This window comes from Sparus aurata, chromosome 2 (assembly GCF_900880675.1).
Source record: "Sparus aurata chromosome 2, fSpaAur1.1, whole genome shotgun sequence".
In the NCBI taxonomy this organism is placed as follows: Eukaryota; Metazoa; Chordata; class Actinopteri; order Spariformes; family Sparidae; genus Sparus; species Sparus aurata.
This window is the reverse complement of record NC_044188.1, coordinates 30,134,064-30,157,484: the sequence shown is the minus strand read 5'-3', so window position 1 is coordinate 30,157,484 and position 23,421 is coordinate 30,134,064. Positions and strand designations below refer to the sequence as shown.

The 23,421-nt window shown below is 41.1% G+C and overlaps 1 protein-coding gene across 2 annotated transcripts; it reads left to right on the top strand.

The window, feature by feature from the left end:
- The first annotated feature begins 1,091 nt into the window (after positions 1 to 1,091).
- On the top strand, positions 1,092 to 21,842 carry poldip2 (polymerase (DNA-directed), delta interacting protein 2). 2 transcript variants are annotated; one of them, XM_030396976.1, is made up of 11 exons: positions 1,092 to 1,333; positions 9,457 to 9,532; positions 9,696 to 9,793; positions 9,905 to 10,004; positions 11,023 to 11,098; positions 11,706 to 11,813; positions 14,197 to 14,333; positions 14,505 to 14,531; positions 14,674 to 14,799; positions 19,610 to 19,689; positions 19,840 to 21,842. In XM_030396976.1, the coding sequence occupies exons 1-11, from the start codon at positions 1,149 to 1,151 to the stop codon at positions 19,952 to 19,954; spliced, it is 1,128 nt and encodes a 375-aa protein (XP_030252836.1). In that variant the 5' UTR covers positions 1,092 to 1,148; the 3' UTR covers positions 19,955 to 21,842. The 2 variants fall into 2 exon arrangements, with proteins under 2 accessions (XP_030252836.1, XP_030252827.1); XM_030396967.1 differs by having other exon boundaries at positions 1,093 to 1,333; positions 9,451 to 9,532.
- The last annotated feature ends 1,579 nt before the right edge of the window (positions 21,843 to 23,421 follow it).

Here is a 23,421-nt window from a genome sequence, read left to right as displayed (position 1 = left end):
GTCTGAGCAAATGAAGGTTCTCAACAGTATTGTGTCCTCTATCTACTGTGCTGTCGGTTATATAGCTAATAATTCTCCTGCGAAAACGTTTAATGCTCCAGAGACCCCTTTCCCTAATTGAAATGCAATTCTGGTACAAAAATGGAAACTCCTATTTTATTGTCAAACCTCTTTGATGCATCTGTGTAGATCTGGACATAACTGTAATAATTGGCAATACTGTACTGTCTGTAAACTGAGAATAAACCCTCTGTCATTGTTCTTCTATTCCAGGAATGTTGAGTCCACTGTGGCGTTAACAGGTAACAGTACTGTCATGTAACAGGTAACGTCACTGTGATGTAACAGGTAACGGTACTGTCATGTAACAGGTAAAGGTACCGTTTGACCTCTCTTCACATGACCAACTCCGTGAAAATTTTGTGTAGAATTGAAAAACATTTTGTTGAGCTTTGCCGCATTACCAGCGCTGAACTCGGGGGAATAAGTTGACGGAAGAAGAAACCATCTTTAGCCTTTAGCTTATTTATTTGAGACAAAATAGTCTTACATGTTGTCTTCACAATGTAGGAATGAACTCTGAACTCAATGACGCTGCATGAGCCCTTGATCTGTTGAGCTTGCGCCACACTGTGGTGAACATCAAATACTGCACCTCAGTAAAACAGCAGTCAATTCACAATCACTGAGTACATATAAAAGAATGTCTCTCAACACATTTTTTAAAGGTTTATTAGCATCACCGATTTTCAAATTATTGATGTTAATGATAAGGGGAGAATATCTGTTATTTATCTATTATTCAACTCAAATGTTGCGTGCTGCAGTACATGTGACCTGCTTTGGTGCATTCAATGGCTCCTCATAAGTGCTTTAAACCTAGTGTGATATTCTTACAATTTCGCGTGTCACATCAGTTCTAAATTATCATCCGCTATAAATGCAACAGACGGTTGGTGCGATTTAAAAAATGGCACTGAGAGATAATAATAATAATAATAATAATAACAATGACAGCAAACCACCACTTGCTTTGTTCTTTAATTTACGTGTAGTTGAGGTACGTACGACCCTCAAGTCGTTCCCTGAAAGCAGCATCTGTAGCTCGTTGTAAATGCGTGTGCGTAAAGCCTGTCAGGCCTGTAAAGATGGCGGCGTGCGCGTTACGCCGAGGTTTATTGAGCAGTGTCAGTAAATACAACAAGAAACCCACACAGAGATTACTCAGTGTCCTTGACAGCAGCAGCGTGTTCGAGGTGAACAGACCGCGGTTACAATGCCGAGCTTGTGGACTAGCCGGCGGTGTTCAGCAGCGGAGGTTCATGTCGTCACGGTAAGAGACGCAGCCAGTGTCCTCCCCTACCAGTGCTACAATGCTAAAGACTTTAAGCTAACTTAAGTACGAACTCCTCAAGATGGCACCGTAAAGCCACTGGCCCCGTTATTGTTGAGTGGACGGATGACTCGAGACGGTGCCTGCCTAACGTGCAGTCATCAACATTAGACAACAATCGGCAGCAGAAAGTGGAAAAAGTACAGTTGCCCTCTGCTGAATATCAGCTAGCGAGGTAACTAGCCAGCATGGGTTGAGCAACACCTGGTACAGTCTGATCTGACTGCCTCTGATCTGCTGAGTCAATACATGTTGAATCACACATTAAAAAAAGTTAAGAGAGTCCTCGTGTAATGGTTTGGCGTGTAAGGTAGAGATTAACATGAACAGCATTATGACAAAAACTGATGCAGCAATCTGTGTTAGCATACTTGGTTGCTGTAAATCTGCGTCTGATCTGATATGTTCTAAATGAATCCATTGCTGGTTGAACAAATGTACTTGTTGATGATAAGTTTAAGTTGTAGGATTTAAGGTTTAATGTTGGACCACTCAGTGTTTACCTAGCACCTGAACTATTGGACATTACATTTTGGTCCTTGATTAAAGCTTAGTAACAATTGTAACATCCCTTCTTGCGCTGCTATATCATATGGCCATTCTTAAATAAATTAAATGAAATCAATAAATACATTTTTACTGAACCTGCCTATAATTGGCATCAAATTCAGCAAAGCCTACATCTCTGTGATGTCTGCTTCAATACATCATTCAGTTGATAATATTGGCTCTTCCGTCAACAGACACACTTCCTCTGCATATTCAGATCAGTACATTTGAAAATTAAGTTCTTACTCGCAAAAGCAATTTGAATATGGTTTAGAATGTGTTGACGAACAGGACAAAAACCAAGATTTTTCCAGCGTTTCAAGACGTGTGTAAAATGAGCTTTCGTAATATCCTGTGTCACTAAAAAAGTGCAATACACTTTTTTCCCATGGTGCTGCTTAGGATTGAAACAGTCTTAGATAACCCTGTTGTGTGTGTGTGTGTTCACACGTGCACACACACGCACTGATGGTTGCATTTTCCAGCAGCAGCCTCAACCACACAGACCAGACAATATGTAGTTAAGATGGGACTCAACCACACAGACCAGACAATATGTAGTTAAGATGGGCCTCTGGGGTCATCATCATTTTTAAAACAAGACAATTATCTGTTCACTCAGTCAACGTTTAGTTACAAGTCAGGACTACTACAGGCTACAAAATTAAAAGCAATGGGTTGATAGTAGGGCTGCACGATTCTGGAAAAAATGTGAATCACGATTTTTTTGGCTTAGAATTGAGATCACGATTCTCTGGCACAATTTTTTTTCACAAAATGTTTATTGCACTGATGAACTTGAACAAAACAAAAACAAAAAACATAGTAGTATGGCAGAGGCATACTACTATGCCTCTGCCAAAGCAATGTTTTTTTTGTTTTGTTCAAGTTCTATCATTGGATGAAAAATTATTTTTACAAGAGTAAAAAAATAAATAATTAGTCTCCAAGATGAGAGGGCATCCTTTAATACCTCATGTTGTGCAGTGTTTATTGGGGCCGTATCTTAAGCTAGGTGATATGTGATAGCTGCTGTGATCGGCTTTCTAAAACGGAGGCATAATATTCCTCCTTTTCCAAAAGCTGCCTCTGAGTTAGACGTAAACATGTGACGTGACGTGAAACCCGAAGTTGGGCAGTGAACAGCTGACAACGAATTTGTCTTCAAAATAAGAGCTTTACATTGCACCCCATTGGAGTTTAGAACTGGGTACTTAGCGGGGGGCTTTTAATTTGAAAGTAGCGACCGTTCCTAGTTTGTTGCTACAACAACAAGCTAACACAACCATACAGCTAGAGATCCAGGAGACGCTAGCATCTCCCGGACCTCAGCGGCTGTCCAGTTGCTCATCTGGCAGGCGAAGCGGAAATAAGTGTACCCTCCGAGGCGGCAAATCGGCGGACCAAAACAGACCCCCAATTTGCTGCCCTCTGTCTAAAACCGCGGACCTAGCCGCCCAAAGGACGGGCAGATTGGCGGCTTGCTGCCCCGTCTAAAAACGGCTTCTCACCCACTCCTTCCAAATACTCAACTGCAGGCGGGCTTCCTTCACTGAATCACGTGTTGTAAAGACGCTTTACCACAGGTTGAGGGAGGAGGCAGCGGCAGTGCTGCGTTTGGGGGCGCTTCAAAAAATCCGGGAGGCAAACTAGGAGCATTTGTTTGTGATTCAGCTCGAGATATAAAATGCTTCAGAATCGCCGTGTGTAGAAATGAGATCACGTGTATGTGTGAATCGAGATCGCGATTTTTTAACGATTTTTTGTGCAGCCCTAGTTGATAGGTTGAAAGTCCATTCCCCGTAGTCTCACAAAATCCTGTGAGAAACGCTGCTTAACCTGTTGTGTCAGGTTATGGTGGGATGCTGTTAGCTATTGCTCAGTTAGCACAACTTGTGTTTGCCCATGTAATTTCCTGTATAAACGAAGACCACCATGACCAAGCAGGTTTTTTTTGCTTCACTCTGGATATATCATCAAAGCTTACAGTTTTAGTGTTATCGTTAGTAACATGGTAACAATCATATTGACTCACACTACCGACGCTAATTTCATAATTTAGTCCATACAAATCCAGTTTGTATAGATTTTCTGACAGTTCTTTATTTTGTAGGTGGTGACGGTCATGTTGCACCAGTATATGCAAATCCTGTTTAGGCTGCACACCTGTCAGTGAATAGCATGATGTTATTGACTCCGATAAAGTGGATGGCGGTGTGGTTTTTAGTCTGTGGTAAAACCAATAAAGAGGAGTATGTAACACTTTTGGCTTGTTCGGAACTTCCTCTGCAAAGAAGACTGCTTGCCTCATCGTCAAGTTCAAGCCCCCAGGAAGAGTGTCAGGCCTTGAAGCCAGTTTTTGTTGTGGCCAAACTGTGTCATCACGTGATGCACTGGGGCCCACAAATACTTTTTCCCATAAGCTAACATTGTGAAAGGCGTCTGTCAAACAGGTGATCATTGTTTTTGAGCCTCACAACCTCCATGAATGACTTGTTTTACTGTCAAAATTTGAACCATTCTGTCCAATAAAATTGAGAAAGTCTAGAAGAGTTGCAGGAGTCAGTTATTTTATCCCCATTCAAGTTAGCTGGACACTAAACTGGCAGTTAGCAGTTAGTCTGCAAAAGTCCCAGTGGGCATCCTCTATTGGCAGCCGTTGGTCTTGCATGCCGCACTAGGTCCCGCTTGGGCTGTCTTTTGCCAGTCCTCTCATCACTTTGTCGACTGTGGTCACTGGGAACTTCCAGCCCCCAGGCTTCTTTATATGTCAAAAGATGATCTTTATAGGCTTAAGCATGGACAGTTTAACCAGTTTCCTTCAAGCAGCCTTCATTTTTCTGAGCTCTGGCGTAAACCATGGAACAGAGTGGATGAAGGAGTCAATGCATGCTTTGGGGCAAAATGGTTTAGTGTGTCTGAGTGGGGGGACCTTGTACATAGAGATCAGGTCGTCTGTTGATTGCTCGTGTAGCCCAGAGTTTTTAGGTTCCTGCTCATGATGGTTAGGGAGACCCAGAGTCGACATGAGGTGGCAGGGATTCTGGCAGAGAAAAAGATGGCCTTATGATCAGTGATTGCTAAATCCAGGCCAAGGTCTGGTATATGACCTTTAGTGTGAGTTGGGAAAGGTGCTTTGTTATTTACTAAGGGTGTCACGATTTCGATTGATCGAAATTAAGTCACAATCTCGAACTTCGAATTAGAAAATAGTATCGTCGATGCTGCCACGCTTCCATGTCACAAAAAACCCACACCCGTGTTGAAGTGCTGCGAGTCGACCTCCTCTAACTTAGCTACTTGCTAAGCCAGTAGCGATTAGCTACAGCCAGCCAGACAATAGCATGGTGTTAGACCATTCCTGTTTGGCTCCCAGATCGTGGTCAGGAAGCACAGGGGAGATGATTTCCTCCAGCGAAATTTGTGTTTATCTTAGGGGTGAACCCCCTTTCACGTGTGAAGCTGGTCGGGAAATAATACCAGGGAGATTTGCTGTATCTGGAGGAGCCGTGGCCTTTACTCAGAGCCAAACTGCAGCCTATATTGTACACTTTATTGCTGTCGCTACTACTGCTACTCCTTTTGCTTCTCTTTCCTCTCCTGTTCATTCACTGTCCCGCATGTACGCACGCTCCCTCACTCTCGCTCGCCCACTCACACCTTACGCACACACACTTTACGCACCGCCTTATTCCTGAAAGGGGCTACGGCAGTCTTACAACAATGGCAACTGCAGATGCAGGAGACCCACAGACCGTCGCCCATGTGGAAGTATTTTGAATTTCTAATGAGTTATGTTGACGACATTCGTGTTGTCGACAAAAAAGCCACAGTTTGCAAGCTCTGCAGAAACTAGATGTCAGGTTATTTTCTTTAAGTTTTAAATTAACTGAAGATATAAGTTATTGTTACATTATGTTGTTAATAAATGTTTTAAATTTGATAATGTAGTGTGGTACATTGCGAACAAAGGTCAGATAATATATTGGATAAAAGTCTAGTCTAAAAATGGCATAGCAACCTGTGCTTTAAAAAAAAACAAAAAACGTAAAAATCGAGAATCGAATCGAATCGTGACCTTAGAATTGAAAATGTAATTGAATCGAGAATTTGGAGAATCGTGACACCCCTATTATTTAATGATCTGACATTTTGCACAGATATCAACTGTATCACTGTAATTGGCTGGTTAAGGTGTCTTATAGTTGATAGTAATTACATTTTGAGGGTTTACCCAAATGCTGTTCAATTACATCTAGTCACAGCCACCGACTTAGCCAGCTAACTTTCGGTTTAGCATCCGGCTAACTTAAATGGGGATGAAATGATTTAATCGTGGAGCTCTTCTAGACTTTCCGAACTTTTATTGGACCTGATGGCTCAAATTATGATATGTCGAACGAGTCATTTCATGGGGATTGTGACTACAACATAACGCTTCAGATAAGAATAATTTCTTTTAGCAGGTTTACCCACGTTTAAAATTAAACTGAGTAGACTCGTAATATTGGTGGAAAAGCAGTATCAGAGAGGTGGAATGATCAGTCTGCTGGGAAAATGAAGGTGGAAGACTGGAGACCAGGGATGCGCTTGAATTGTTCAGCAACAACGGAGGTGTAGCCTTCGATCAGCTCATCTCTCCTCCAGAGCTCTGCCTTCAGGTGTTGGATATTATTCTGTTACTGTGAGTAGGCAAGGTTGCAGTACATACACACACACACACACACAATGCCATGATAGCTTCTTTCCAGTCCTGTGTAACTTTTAAACGGCAGGAATTTTGAAACGTAAGACTTAAACAAAGGTTAAAAGAAATAAAGTGATCAGTAAAAGATGCCAGTTAAGATGTGTGCATACTACGAAGAAACATGGTGATGAATTCTCTTTGTCATATCTACTGTCATATTACTGTAATTGCCAGCCTTTCTCTGTCATGATGCCAGCTCAGTGGCGTGATGAGCTGCCATCGCTCTTCCAGTACAGGTGGAAAAGGGCAATGTAAGATGGATAGTTCCTGTGCTGGGCAGGTTGTTGACCAGGGCTAGCTATTGGCAGAGTATCAGAGTGGGTGGCTATATTTAGATGACCGCACAGTGTATTGACTTTCCTCAGGTTGGAGGTAGAAATGGAACAGAAGAGCTCATGTTAAAAATGTGCTGAGACACTGAAGGCAATATATGGTATGTACAGTGCAGTGAAAACATCATCGGATTCCTAAGATTTTTGCACAATACATTATCTACGTTGTACCTTTGAGCACTAGGACATTTTTCTTTGTAGAAATTCGAAACTACTTTGTTTTTATGCTACTAGCATGCTGGTTCTGCTAATGATCGTTTGTCCACATTGACTGATTACAAATTATAGTCAAAAACCAGGATGGCATATCGTGAAGGTATTTTTTTTATGCTGGGGTGCAAGACCAAGCCGAGTGATCACAAGTGAAACATAGCACTACTCACCCTCTGTAGCATTAAGCAATACCAAATAGCAAGCTCCAATACTGACCTGTTGTACTTTGCCTCTGATCTACTGGTCATGCCTCTCCCTCAGAAGGTCAAACTTGCCGGTCCTACATTGATCTTCATCATCCATGGATGTGTGTACATTGTTGAGTGAATACGCATGACACGTTAAGTTACACTACACTGTGGTTTCAGTCATTCAAGCTGCTAGTCCAGTTTATTTACCTCGCGATACGATACTATCACAATATTTTGCCCACGATAACGATAATATCACGATACAGCGATTCTGCGATAATCGATATATTGCAAGAAATTTCATCCACGATACATCACAATATCTGTGTCACTGAAGAAATTCAGAATTTATTGACTGCACTGAATCCATTAAACAGGAATGACAAAACATTGTCAATCAATTTCACATGAATGACAGCCAAGTAAACAAAGAGTATATTGCAGTGTCTCTTCTTAACACACACACTGACTACAACTATCATTAAATATCTATATGTGTGGGTTTCAGAGCTACTTAAACCATTTTTTTAAATTTTATTTGGTTGTATAGCTATGTTTGAATAAAGATAAAGCTGTCCTCCGAAGAGGGGTGGTGGTGATGGTGGGCCAAAAAAAAAAAATTATTATTATTTTTTCTTTTTTTACATTTTTTAATATCGATATTTGGCACCAGTGTATCGATAACGTACCTCAAGACGAAATATCGCGATATATCGTAGTATCGATATTTTGGCACACCCCTATTGGCCAACTAAATTTGATGTCAGGTTGAGTTTCTCCAAAAGTTGAGTCTTTTTGAGACTTTTTCACTGCAGCTTGCTGCATTTTTTTTCCCCCCTGGATCTGCCTGTGGTCATCAGTGCCACATCCAATACGGACTACCCTTATACCCTCAAATGAATTGCAGTACAAGAAGACATTTGCTAGTGAGAAATTGTGGATGTAAAGATTGCACTTTTTGCTTTGCAAATATTGTGAACTTTTCCCATGCAAGTGTTTGTCTGTGTTCAAAAGGTTAAGGTTCAAGATTCATCCATGATTGTAAGTAACATAAGGAGATATTAGCAGAAAAGGTAATGTGCTGATCTCCCTGAAGTTCATAGGGCTTAGGGTTAGGCCGTTATGGCTGTTGTGTTGTGATGCAAAACTAGGGAGCACCATTATGAAACAAAACAAATATAAAACCAAAAGGGAGACATTTATTTTACTTGGTGCCCCCCCCCCCCAAAAAAAAAAAAAAGTGAGGACAAGCGATTTACAGAGCAATTATAGCAGACTAAAAAAATACAGCTTGACATCAGCTGGACTTTCACCATAATTCTCATTGTGAAATCAGGTTACCTTATGATTATTCTTGTGCAATACACACATGATCAGAAAGTAACCTGAAACCAACCTCCTGTGTAATATTAAATCCCTCTGTGCATATATCCACCTCATTAATCCCCAGTCTTCATCTCTGTTGTGAAGATTAGCTTTGCAGGGAGCATACAAGTATGCGTGCTATTTATTTGAAGTGACCAGCTGTTGTTGTCAGTGTTAATATGTACTGTGTGTGCGTGTGTGTTGTAAGGATATTGAAATTAGGTCAAATAATATTCCAGTTTGTTGACATCTAACAAATCGAGGTGTTTCATTCAATCTTAGCAGATTTGTGATTGAGATCACGATTTACGAAGGGAAGGAGAGAGGCTGAAGAGAGGCAGCAGGATTTTCATGTTTCTGTGTGGATGACTGTAAATCGCCTCTGTAGGAGGAAAAATCCTGCACCTTCTCTTCACAGCTGTGAGATTTCCTTTTGAAGCTCTCCTGCAACTTAAGGACTGTGTGTTTGTCCATTAATGATGTTGTTTTCATCCCCATGTCCCCCATGTTTCGAATACAAACCTGTATGTTAGTGTATGATATTTTTTATCCTATAATCACACACATCACACACACACACACACACACACACATACACATACACACACACACACACAAACAGGGGTTCTTGTGTGTAATGGTGTTGCCTGTTTTGGGCAGGAACAGGCCTGAGGGGAAGATTTTGGAGACAGTTGGAGTGTTTGAGGCTGTGAAGCAGCATGGCAAATATGAAACGGGACAGGTAAGACGCTTGTTAAATCAGTAGCTTCTATTTTAAGAACAGCACATTGGCTTTATACTGTCAAGTAACTACTCCCATCTAATGTTAGCCCCTGTAAACATTCTCCAGTACTATTCTCACAATATCTCATCCCATTTCTCCCTGTTGTTGTTACTCTTCTCAGCTGTTTCTCCACAGTGTGTTTGGCTACAGAGGCATTGTCTTGTTTCCCTGGCACGCTCGACTGTATGACAGAGACATCACCCCTCCCATGTCTGACAGGTAAACCTCCATCTCTAGCTGCAGACTACACCAAACAGGCTCTCATTGGCGTGGTTTGTGGGTAAGATTACTATAACTGAGACTCCTTTTGTCTTTCTTCTGGTCTTTCAGCAAACCTGAGCCCCCAGGAGCCCATGGTTCGAAGGAGGTGAAGGGGAAGACTCACACCTACTACCAAGTCCTGATTGACACTAGGGACTGCCCTCACATAGTGGGTGGTTATGTTTTTGCCTTTAGGGCCACCAACCACTATCTTACATTTCACTTACATCTGTAGTGCCCCTAGAGATCTTTTTTTGAGGGAGTCCAGACAGTTAAGATGATGTCATGTTGAAGCTTAATAACAACAGATAATTTTGTAATCTGTAAATTGTGCAGCTCCTTCTTGTCTGTGTTTCTCAATCATACCTGCTTTTGAAGCAAACAACAATCTGTGCACATCTCTTCAGTAAACAGCAAGTCATGAAAAAAAGACATGACATTGGACACAAGTCCAAACCATTGTTTTGTAGTTGTTGTATGAATATGCATGTATTTAAAACACAGGTCAAACTGTTAAATAGGCGATTGACTTCTTTCCCACTGCCAGTAGAAGAGTTTGCTTTTCAGTTATTTCCTGGTGACTCACGTTTGATCTCACAAAACATGATTGAAAAGCGGAGAACAGTAGAAAGCAGCAGATCATAAACCTTGTCAGACTACTTCTGGGTGGCGCCAAACTTGTTTTAGTGTTAACAGCACAGTATTTTGTAGAGCTGATGATGGAAGTTGCTGAGGAGTGAAACATCTTTCTCATTTCTGTCGAGAGATGTTCATGTGCAGTACCGATCACACACTGACATGGAGGCCAGTGCCGATGTTGCAGAGGATACATTTATCCATGTTTTACTTAAGCCTTCTTTCAAAATCAATGTCAGAGATGCATCAATGCATCATTCCATTAAAAAGAAGAAGATTAGCGCGTTGACCCAAGGGTTTTGTTTCTATTACTGGTCATCAGAGCTGGAGCCAATACAAACCTGAGACTACTATAGAGTCATTTGATGCGGGAATGGATCTAGATTGTACCCTCTCCCGTTAAAGATAAAAGCCAGATGTTGTTGGGTGTTTGTTGTCTTTTTTGGAAATATTATCGGGCGACAAAAGCACCACTATGGTAGAATCTGGCTGTGGTATTTCATTGTTGTGTGAGTCACCAGATGTGTGATGGTTTGTATTGTGCTTCACAGTCTCAGAGGTCCCAAACGGAGGCAGTGACGTTTCTGGCCAACCACGACGACAGCAGAGCGCTGTACGCCATCCCAGGTATCCATATGCAGACTGGTCAGGACACACTGGCTTCAGATTGGTCACTGACATACTGACCAAATGATATCATTGATGGGACCTAATATATTTCATTTCTCAGTTTTTAATGGGGCTTTCCTTTCAGACAAAGCACTTGGATTCTGATTTCTTAAAAGGTCAAGAGTTGACTCTGATCCCAGTATATCTTATAGCTGAGTTTGATCATTATCAGCAGCAGTTAACCTGCCATAGAACAGTGGCTCCCAAAATGGGGTCTGGAGATGCGCAGGGGCCCAACAATGTGATTCCAAGGGATCCTCAACATTACTTTACAATAATTCAATCCACAGGTAACACAGTGGCAATATTTACCACTAGTTTGGTCATGTGTTTCATACACTTTCTGAAATAATACCTCTAAAAGCAAAATTATTTTCAGATGGGGGACCTTGGGACAAATTATTATAAAATGGAGATTGTGGTCTAATTTTTGTCATTTTAGGTGTCCTTTACACAAAGACCTTTCAGAACCATTGCCAGAGAACATAGAACTTCCCATTTGAAGTGATTATACTTGATCTCTGTCTCATCCCCATGTGACAGCATGTCTCTTTCTTCCCTTCAGGTCTGGATTATGTGAGCCATGAAGACATCCTGCCCTATAACTCGACAGAGCAGGCACCCATCCAGCACGAGCTGTTTGAGCGCTTCCTCATGTACAACCCTGCGAAATGTAAACACCCTTCTACTGTCCCCAATTCAACTTTCAGCATTGTTCTTAACACAAACCTTTTCTAGTTCCCAGAGCTTATCTTCAGTTTCTACCACGGTGAACGTATAGTGAACATATTTCATCTAGAGATGCACCGATCAGGATTTTTGGGGCCGATCACCGATCACCGATCACCAAAAGCAGTATCTGCCGATCACTGATCACAGCGTCAAATCCATAAATTTTTCTATATTGTTGTCTTGTGTAACTTTCATATATTTAATTAATGATTCTTTTTACAGAACATTGACATTGTATTATTAAGTATAAAAATTAGGAGATGAGAAAGTATCATGAATTGACCACCGTTTTATTTTTTATTCCAAAATCAAGTTAAAGTTACTTTAGAAAGTAGTTTTTGTTAAGTAGGGTTAGGGTGATGTGAGTTTTGTGACACCACACTGAATATTAGTGTTATTGAATATTTCTCCCAATAGAAATTCCCCAAAATTATGGCAAAGCACATTTTTTCCAAACACAAAAGTGTAGAATAACCAGCAGGAGACCACTGATGTGTGGAGTGATTTTGGTGACACTACACTCTGAATAAAAGTGAAGTTATTGAATTTTTTGTAGTTTCTCTTTTCGGTGTTGCACTTTGTAGACGGTCCCTGCGCCCTCGTCTCACAGCTGGCTGACCATACAGACCAGAGTTAATGTCCAGCCGCTCGTTTTGATGAAAATAGGTTGTAGCTCGTTGTCTATCGTAGTACGGTAGGAAAGAGCCGTCGTTTGTGTTTTAACAAGGTTGCACTTATGAGTTATTGATCCGGGAAGTTCGAATCTGTGAATATATTTCCAACTTTACTGGACTAAATCCTACCACATAAGTCAGTTACGTATCATCGTTACGCTGCGCTCGCTCGCTGTGCTGTAAGTTTCGTTCTTCTGTTTTGAGACGCTGCTGCTGTGTGAGAGGCTTTCACGTGAGATCATCGTGATGATGAGACTCCACCTGCGCCAACCGCGGACTCAATGAAGTTACTGTGAGTGACAACTGTGCACTCAGGTGGCTGTAATTCAGGGCAAGCTAGCTGACCGGGCCAGGGGCACAGAGGCCACTGTGGCGCGGGGCAACGGCGGCCATGAAATTCCCTCCCTGCATGCAGTTAATGCACTGTCTTTATACTTAAACGTCATCTGATCGGCCTGATGTGATCTATTTTGAGAACTCCGATCAAAACCGATAGGGGCATCATCGGCCGATTGCGATCGGTTGCCGATTGCGATCGGTTGCCGATCGATCGGTGCATCTCTAATTTCATCAAATTATTTTTACTAAAATAGTAAATAGAAGTTCTTGCATGCAGTTAATTAAGCAATATTGTGCAATATATTGTGCTTTAATGTCATTTGAGCACGAAAGTGATGCGGTTAAGCAGCACTGAAGTGCTCAAATGACGTTAAAGGGATATTCCGGTGTAAGTGTAATCCATGGTCTAAATCACTGTGAAACTGTGTTAGACTCCCTCTCGAGAGTTAATTAACAGAGTTTTATCAACCTCAGAAAGGACCGCATGAGAACAATACACTGCAGTAAATGGATCCAAATATAAACCGCCACCAAAAAGCCACAAATAATGCTCAGAATGGCACCAAACTTCAGCAACAGTACAAATAGGGTCTCAGCACATAGTCTGGGGCATCTAACCTCCGCTAGCTTGAAAAGTTGTTGCGGCGGAGGAAACAATTCAGCCAACCAGCACTCACAGATAACTCCTCATCTCTGCTGTCACTCACGGTGGCGTACATTTGTTTCGCCATCGCCCTGATCATTTTGCGGTACACTCCCTCTTGGCGTGCCCGTTTGCTGATAACTAATTCCCGCATGTTTATCTCAGGCTCCTCGCTAGCCTTCTTCCTCCCTCCAGCAGGCAGCCTGGCCCTGTAGCTGTCCTCCTCGGACAGCTCCGTTTTATTTTATCGCCAATCTCTCACTCTATTGGGGTCGACAGAGAAACGTCTAGCGGCTGCTTCTCCCGACTTTTCCTCTGTATAATAATGTTAGGACAGAAAGTTTGAATTTCAAGCTGTACTTTTTATTTTTTTTGCTCCAGCTCTGACAGTTACTATGTTGCCATGGAGATGGATACACTATTGCCACAGACTTGGCGGAGTAATATTTTGAGTAATGAGTCAGACGTGCTGTCATGCTGATTTGAGCACGTTCTAAATGTCTTGTTGACCAATCAGATTGCTTGGTCGGAACTACTTGTTGTATAATGCAAGTTTAGGTGATATACATTTTTTCAGAATGTATTTACCATGTGTAGTTTCAGATTCACCGTAGACATTGCAGAAGAAGGTATGTCAGTAAATATTTGTGTTTTGTCCTCGCCTATAGCTCCTCCATTCACACCCAGAGATACTCTGAAGGCGTGGCAGGAGAAGAACCACCCCTGGCTGGAGCTGTCAGACGTCCACAGAGAGACCACTGAGAACATCCGAGTCACCGTTATCCCCTTCTACATGGGCATGAGGGTAAGTGACAAGCATGAATCAGCATGATGGCTCTGAAACCTGCACATACCAGTTTGAAAGTTGACTACAGTGCAGTGATGTTATTTTGGGGGCCTGTAAGCTTTTTGCTGCCTTTTTTAGTTTTCTCTGTAGTCTTTTGAAATACTAATGGAAATATTGTCTTGTTCTCAGGAGGCCCAGAACTCCCATGTTTACTGGGTGAGTAGCAGATTCTCTTGTTTTCTGTGGGGTTACATCATGTGGTTCAATCCACCAGCTGTAAGTCAGGTGCTGGTATATTTCATGCTGAGCATTAAGCTTGTCTGTGGCTGTAGACTCAGTGTGCGTTGTCTCCCTGCAGTGGCGGTACTGTATCCGTCTCGAGAACATGGGCAGTGAGGTGGTTCAACTGAGAGAGAGGCACTGGAGGATCTTCAGCCTGTCAGGAACCCTGGAGACGGTCCGAGGACGAGGAGTTGTCGGCAGAGTTAGTACAACAAGCACACGCAAATTCTGTATCAGGGTATCCCAGCTTCCTTAAAAAGTCTTAAATTCACGTATCTAAAATTAAGGCCTTAAAAAGTCTTAAATACGTCCATATTTTAAACATAAAATGTATTGAATAACATTTATTTAGGTGTTAAAAATGTACATTCATTTACCGCTTCCTTCGTCGCTTTTTTTGTTTTTTTGTTTTTGTTTCGGGGAAATGTGTTGGTGAGATTCACAGTCAGCTCAGTGTGTTGTACTTCTGTCTGAAGTATCAGGAACATAAGTGGCATTTTGCCAACAGCCCGGTCGGAATTTATCGCCGCACACTTCACCAGTTCCGGAAAGACTTCGACTACAGAATCTGCTACAACTATGGGAAAGTTTGAATTTAAATGTGTTGGCTTGAACATCCAGAATTCAGTTGATTAAAAGCTGTAAAATAATGAATTTGAGGCGCAGTGTACGCTCTGCCAAAGGACCCTCAACTTTGGCACACTCGGTGTGAAAGCGCTGGTGTCGCACACAAAATCGGAAAAACACCAGTTACACCGGTCCAAGTTGTCCAGTTCTGCTTGACAGTTCTGCGCCGCCTCTGCTGTCTCACAGTTGAGCGACATTTAAACCATCTTCGGCTCAATTCCGACGATGAAAGTGGAGGTGCTTTTGATTTTGAACACCGTGTGTGCCGTTCTTTTAAAAAGAGTGTGTGTATGTACACACTGGTATAATGAGAGAGATTATTTTCCAATATTCCAATATAATATCTGACCTTTGTTCGCAATGTACCACACTACATTGTCAAATTTAAAACATTAAAACTTATATCTTCAGTTAATTTGAAACTTAAAGAAAATAACTTGACATCTAGTTTCTGCAGAGCTTGCAAACTGTGGCTTTTTTGTCGACAACGCGAATGTTATCAACATAACTCATTTGAAATTCAAAATACTTCCACATGGGCGACGGTCTGTGGGTCTCCTGTATCTGCAGTTGCCATTGTTGTAAGACTGGCGTAGCCCCTTTCAGGAATAAGGTGGTGCGTGAAGTGTGTGTGCGTAAGGTGTGAGTGGGCGAGCGAGAATGAGGGAGCGTGCGTACATGCGGAACAGTGAATGACCAGGAGAGGAAAGAGAAGCAAAAGGAGTAGCAGTAGTAACGACAGCAATAATGTGTACAATATAAGCTGCAGTTTGGCTCTGAGTAAAGGCCACGGCTCCTCCAGATACGGCAAATCTCCCTGGTATTATTTCCCGACCAGCTTCACACTTGAAAGGGGGTTCACCCCTAAGATAAACACAAACTTCGCTGGAGGAAATCATCTCCCCTGTGCTTCCCGACCACGGTCTGGGAGCCGAACAGGAATGGTCTAACACCATGCTATCGTCTGGCTGGCTGTAGCTTATAGCTACTGGCTTAGCTAGTACCTAAGTTAGAGGAGGTCGACTCGCAGCACTTCAACACAGGTGTGGGTTTTTTTTCGCTCGGCAAGCTGACCGGACGTGACATGGGAGCGTGGCAGCATCGACGATACAATTTTTTTAATTCGAAGTTCGAGATTGTGACTTAATTTGGATCAATCGAAATCGTGACACCCTTATTTGTCATACATTTTTGACATCTTTTGAATATCCTAAACGTAACAGAACAGACAAATATACAGTTCAAAGATGTTAATGGGTACACAAATTTTGGTATACTCCTTTTTATATCAACAGAAAACAATAAGAATGCATGTGTAGAGATTTTTTTTTTCAGGGCCGATACTGATTAGTGACTCATAACCGATATTTGGAACTGATGTACATTTGCAGTTAAAATGCAAATTGTGGTGTCAGAATTTAGAATAGTCAATAATGGAAAGTAACTAAGTTCAATTCTTTCAATTACTGTACTTAAGTACATTTTTGAGGTGCTTAACTTGAGTATATCTATTTCCTGCTACTTCCTCTCTACTGCATTGATTTTCATTATTTAGAAAAGAGATTATAATTTGACCTTCGATTGGCACTTGGCCATGTAGACCGCACCGGCTGCAAGAAGCATGCACAGCTCGCTGATTCTATTAGAATGCTAATGGGAACCCAGCAATATAGACTGAATCACAATGTTTTTTTTAGAATAGCTTCCTGGTAGAAAACCCCTGTATCACGCATTTGCTTATATACAATTGGATTGTTTTTTTAAGTTGTGCTATTTCAGAATGTATACATGTTATTCATCTGAAATGCAGACCTAATTTAAAATGATAGCTTAGGTTAACCAAAACTAGCAGTTAGTCTAAGATGCTCTGTTGTGTAGATATCAAAGAGACACAGTACATAAAGTAAGTACAGTAGCAGCATAAGGAAGGTTAGACCACCGTGTTTTCCTAAATATCTTTTAATGTTACAGTTATGGCTGAAAATGCCAACATAAAAAAACAAAATAATGGACTGGAAAGTGTACCTGTTGAGTATTTATGTAATACTAAAAATTAAATTAAATTAAATTATGACATTTTAAAACCACAAATAACAAACGGCATATACAGGAGCCGGAACCCTTTTGGGGCAAGTTTAGAGGAAAGTGCATGGATGTTGCTTTCAGGAAGAGCTGAACACAGAAACATGAACAGACAGACACACAAACTGCTCTCCAGTTATGGTAGTGAAATGCTGTATGTCTTTCTGTGAGCTGCTAGTCCATTTCCTTGGTGCACTGCATTGTGAGAGAATAGCCTGCATAAACAGCACTCAGTGTGACATATGCTGTTAGTCACTTTTCAAATGTGAACACAACAATTACTTAAAACCTGGTTCAAATTCAGTATGTAGTTTGGACGTGGGACACAATTGTCATTTTAGTGTGGTCCAGAGCAGCTGTGTTGTAAACAGAACTGGGCCCGTATTCACAAAGACTTTCATCTTAACATTAGGAGTACTCCTAAATCGGACTAAAAGTTTTTATGTAGGAGTCGTTTCTTAAAAGTAATTCACAAAGCCGCTGAGACCTACTTTTAGTAATGAAAACAGTGAACTCCTAAACTAGAAGTAACTCTCTGTTGCTATGGATGATGTCATTTTATAAGGACGCACTTGGAAGCGGTGACAACGGTGATTGGTTGTTGATTGACAGGGCATCCCATTGATAAGTCATTTAGGCTACGCAATGCATGAAGTGAAAATAAGGAAGTTGCCTACAAAGCCCATGACAAAGCCTATGAAAAGATAGTGGATAAAGAAATGTATTTATGAGGAGAATTAAGTGCCCCCCCCAAACAAAAATGCTTCGGACAAAAATTACAAATTAGAAGATTGCGATGAAAAACGTGAATTGCCAATAAAAGCGGCATTTGCTTGAAAAGCTGCATCAAACCACTCTCCATTAAAATTCGGGAATCGTGTGTTGATCCGGGCCATTTCGCAACAATGTCCAGTATATTGTAACATGCGTCAAAGACAATTTGTTTATTGATGGAATACAACTTTTTCTGATTGACAAAATCCCTATTCGCACGGGACTAGTATAACCTGGGGACCTTCAGTAATTTGTAATAATTGCGGAGGTCGTCTGTGATCTTAATCCCTTGCGAATGTCCGTAATTTAAAAATTCCGCCCCAAATTACCTACCATATTTCACCAAACACAGAGGTCATGTGATAATATTAGTCCCATGCGAATCGGCATCTCTGTGATTTGGGGTTGTTTTTTGTTTTTCTAAAGGTTTTTTGTGTTTTCCACACCCTTTTTCTGCCTTTTTCCTGGTCGAGAATTATGGAGGCTGCATTGGGAATTATGAATGAAAGTTTTGACAGCATTTTGGGTGCAAATTCAGGAGGCTCATCAGAAGAGCAAAATCTCGAAAGATGATTAGATGGATTACATGAATGGCAGCATGCCGTAAGGAACATTTTTCCATCTTTCAACAGGCTCACCAGTTATTATATTAAAAATATCCATATCTAACCATTGTGCTCCGGTGTGATCGACCCGGGGGATAATGTCAGTAAATTCGAGTTAAAACACAGACTTTGCTTATCCTGTATGAATGCGCGCCACAAAACACGGACGTGGTGTGATAATTTCTAAATCACTTGAGGTCCCCAGGTCATACTAGTCCCATGCGAAGAGCTGCATTTTCCCCGTAGCCAAATACCGGAGTGTTGCCAAACATTTCAACTCCGGCGTTATTGGATTGTTTCGGTTGGTTGGGGACGTTATTGCGTCCCTCACCAACTCAACCACAACTTCAATCCCTTCACGGTCCATCCAACATCGTTTTAATAATTCCCCGTCATTTAGCGTCTCCAAAAATTTCGGCTGTGACCGGGTCTTAGCGAGTTAGGAGTCCTCTGGACTACTTCTAAGGTCTCCCAGACTTAGGTGCTACTTTTAGGCTTAAAATGTTTTGTGAATAACTCTTATTTTCAAAAATTAGGAGTCCTAAAGTTACGACTGACACGCCCATTATTTTTAGGAGTTGCTCCTAAATTCGCCTGTAAGGAGCTACTTTTAGCCTTAAGATTCTTTGTGAATACGGGCCCTGATGTGTGTGTGTGTGTGTGTGTGTGTGTGTATGTATGTATGTATGTGTATATATATATATATATATATATATATATATATATATATGTATATGTATATATATATATATATATATATATATATATATATATATATATATATATATATATATATATATATATATATATATATATATATATATATATATATATATATAATTGTGATACAAATAATTATTAAAAGCGAACTCAGTCTTGCACTTTGATTTTGTTTTAACCTCGTCACTTGGTACTTTGTCACAGGAGCCAGTGTTGTCAAAAGAACAGCCAGCCTTTCAGTACAGCAGCCATGTGTCTCTTCAAGCCCCCAGTGGTCACATGTGGTGAGTGTGCTCAGTCTTTGAACAGTCACATGCCATCTCTGCTACATATTCTACTATATAGTACATCTAAAGTTACAACGTAAGCATATGCGTGATGTGAACAATATTCACGGCTTGCAATATTAAACTTGTTCTATCATTCATGCATAGGGGGACGTTCCGTATTGAAAGGACTGACGGCTCCCACTTCGATGTCCGCATTCCTCCTTTCTCCCTGGAGAGCAACAAAGATGACAAAGCACCCCCCGCTGGCTACACATTCTAACTGCGAGTAGTCCCATCTGTGCTGTCCCGAACACACCGTCAAGTCCTGGTCCTGTCTGGGTGTCTAGAATTGTCCTCCCCCTGTAACAATGACTTAGCCTTCAGCATAAGATTTAAGAGGTTATGCAAAGGGAAAATATTACATTTCCGAGATCATCCAATACAGGCCCACTTTTTCCATTTTCCTGCCAGAGTACACTCAACAGCAACATGTCTATGATTAAATCATTTGGGCAGAAACTGATCGGCTGTCCTGTGCATCTTCACTCTGTGATGTGCTTACAGAGACATGCACGTTCTAGTGGAAGGAAATCAGGAGGCGAGTTAATTTTGCTTGTTGTGCATCCAGTAAGTTGAAATATCGTTTAGCTTGTTTTTATAGTGCAAGAGTTTCGCTGCAGAGAACTTCATACTTTGGCCTCAGTTGGATACTTCCAACCACTAGTAAGCCATCACTTCTACTATATGTTACAAACGCATCCTTCCTTGATTATAGTCTTGTTTAAATCAATGAAAACATGACACATGACTTTTATCCTGGAACTTATTTTACTGTCATGTTTTTTTTTTATTCTTATGCTACCTATGTCACACTTGTGGGGGAGAGGGGAATCAGATTGACTTCTAGGCTGGTTGAAGTGCAGTAACAGTGCAGTATTTATGTTTTACAACTTTGAAGAACAGTGGATGGCATTAGGGTCCTTTGAAACCCAACCGAAAAAAGACTCTTTAATGTCAGAATGAAACAAAATCTCTAAAAATGAGGAAATATAACAATGATTTTTATATTTAGCTCCTTCACGTCCTTATTTATTAGTTGCACCTTGGCTGCAATTAGAGCCTTCTACAGTATTTCTGAGGAGGTCTCTATCAGCTTTGTATATCTGGACCCTAGAAATTCATTCATTCATTTTAGTGTGAAACCGCTACACCTGTCAGGGTGCAGTTTTCCTGCTACACTTTCTGGATTAAACCTATCCACTTCCTGCTACAGACAGGTGTCCCCAAGCATGATGCTGCCACCACCAGGCTTCATGCCAAGGTCAAATAATCTAGCATGATGATGTAGTTATGTATGATGGGTGTTTGTTTTGTCTTCCTGATTCCATTAACACCAGGATAGGCAGTAAGCAGCTGTTGAGCCCTCTAGATACAGATGTATCTAGACCTGGAAAAACTTGTTACTCCTTGACTACAAACTGATCTCTATTCAAGTGATAATAATGCTTATAAAAACAGTTAAAACTGCCCCGATTATATTGTAGGTGTAACATTTTGAAGGGAGTGAACACTTACACCATTATTTTGTATAATTTATAAAATGTCTACTTAATAAAAGTTTTGATGAGAACTGGTTCCTCTCTTTGTGAAAAATGTGCAACTTCACTGTGATTTAAAGTTGTAAAAGATTAAACTAAATGAGTCAAGGGGAATTAATATTTTTTTTTAAAAAGCAGTGAACTGTGTGTTGACTGCCCCAAAAGAATTTCTTTGTTGGAAAGGAGGTGAGGGTCGGGTGTTGCTTGTCTTTGAATCCGAAAAGCAACACACCATTAAGTAATTAAACCAAGCTGTCGGCAGCCAGTGTAGGGGGTTAACAGGACGTGTGTTTGTTTGTGTGTGTGCGCGCCTGCCTGTGAAATGTAGTCTGCTCTGTGTAAAAACAAGGACGAAGTCTTGGTCCTGTACCCACATGCGGGATGTGTTCCATTAAGGCTGACTCTTTAAAAGCTCTGTGACAAGAAAAGTTATGAGCCTCAAATTTATTCAGTAAAACAAGGAAATGAGACACTAACATCTTCCTTTGAAGCAACTATGATGGTTGAAATGCTACTGTAAATAGAGATGTAATTAAAGGCTAAACAAATAAATCTACCTTTTGAAAAGTACAATGTGACATTTCTTGTGCAAATTACTGTTTTCTGCATGTACAGGTAGCTGTCAGTTTTAGACATGCCCCTGCAAAATAAATACAGGTGCACACCTGCACTTTTCTGGCACGGACTACAAGTTGATCCAACACATTTTGAAGCTTTACAGTAACTACTCGAAGAGCAAAGAAGACCAAGGAGTCCTGACTGTAATGGCGTTTCCTCCACAGTCACCTGAACTCAATCCGATTGAACATACATGGGACACTTGAAGGCTGAGGAAGCCGAGCATTCCAGGACATCACAAGAGGTTTTGTCTGTCAAATCATGCTGGGTTACACAAGTCATCAGGTTTTACATAAACTTTTAGAGTCCGTGCCAGCTCGAGTGCATGCTGTCATTAAAGCAAAAGGTCAACATAACATACTGAGATATTCTGAAACAAAGTAAAATTGTCACACTGTTGTTATCATCTGTAATGTAAACAGTATTACATTCATTACAAATGCAAAATGAGTTTGTGACCCTACTGTATTTTGACTAACAGGATCCAGTTTGTTAAACCTCACAATTATTGGATTATGAGCTCCAAGCAGCCACCACCAGAGGTCAGTGCAGTCATCTACATGGTCTCTTTGGCTACATGTACATCAGTAGTGTCATAATAACATTAAAGCTCCTCACAAGTGAACTGAATAACAGTACTCATCTTGTTACAGTCAGATGTTCCTCCAAACCGTGGGTCCTGACATTTATGTGGACATTTGACATGCACCACCCACTCAGTCACCATTACTGACCAAGTACGCTGCCCTAATGGCCCCTGCATAACACCTTAAAAATATATCCATACTTCACCCGAATTCATATCAGCCTTTTGGCAGAAAAGCATACAATTGTACTCCAGACCAAACTTAAAACAAAAAAAAAAAAAAGCAATTTTAAAATCAACTTTTTGCCTATTGGTGAAGATATCTTGAGACCACGGACGTACGGACATGTCCCCTGCACTTTTTCAAAAGACCGTTTTGGTCCCCTGCACTTTTTACCGTCCAAAAACGCTAAAAAAATGTTACGCTATAGTAAACAGAGACCCGTCAAGCATTAGGACCAGGCGGAAAACGGCCGCTCAAGCTGAAACCCGTTTCCCTGAGTTTAGACCCGCCCACAAGCTCTTGTGTGATTGGCCGTCCCGCTGTCACTCCATCTTGCTTGCACACCGGTCTGCTAGTTGCCCAGGAGACCTTATTAATCTGCCTCGGACCTCCTCGGACAGACGCTGAAGCGCCGTTTGATTTTTTCGCCAGTCTCTCACTCTCCTGGGGTCGACAGAGAAACGTCTTGCGGCTGCTTCTCCCGAGTTTTCCTCTGGATATTTTACGACAGAAATTTTAAATTTCAAGTTGTACTTTTTTTTTTTTTTTGCTGCACCGGAGCCATGGCGATCATCAATGTGATACTGACAGAAAGCAAGCACAATATGTGAAAAAGACGAATCAGAAAAACATGCAGTGTCAGTGGTCACGTCTTATTCCTTGATTTAAAAAATAAAATAAAATTAGACCGGGCATTTATTTGGAAGCGGCGGTTATGTATC

Excerpts from the sequence above, each read along its gene's own strand:
- poldip2 (XM_030396967.1), top strand. The coding sequence starts at position 1,149 with ATGGCGGCGTGCGCGTTACGCCGAGGTTTATTGAGCAGTGTCAGTAAA. Across the intron at positions 9,533-9,695 it reads GCAAATATGAAACGGGACAG|CTGTTTCTCCACAGTGTGTT; the intron begins GTAAGACGCTTG and ends TACTCTTCTCAG. Across the intron at positions 11,814-14,196 it reads CATGTACAACCCTGCGAAAT|CTCCTCCATTCACACCCAGA; the intron begins GTAAACACCCTT and ends CCTCGCCTATAG.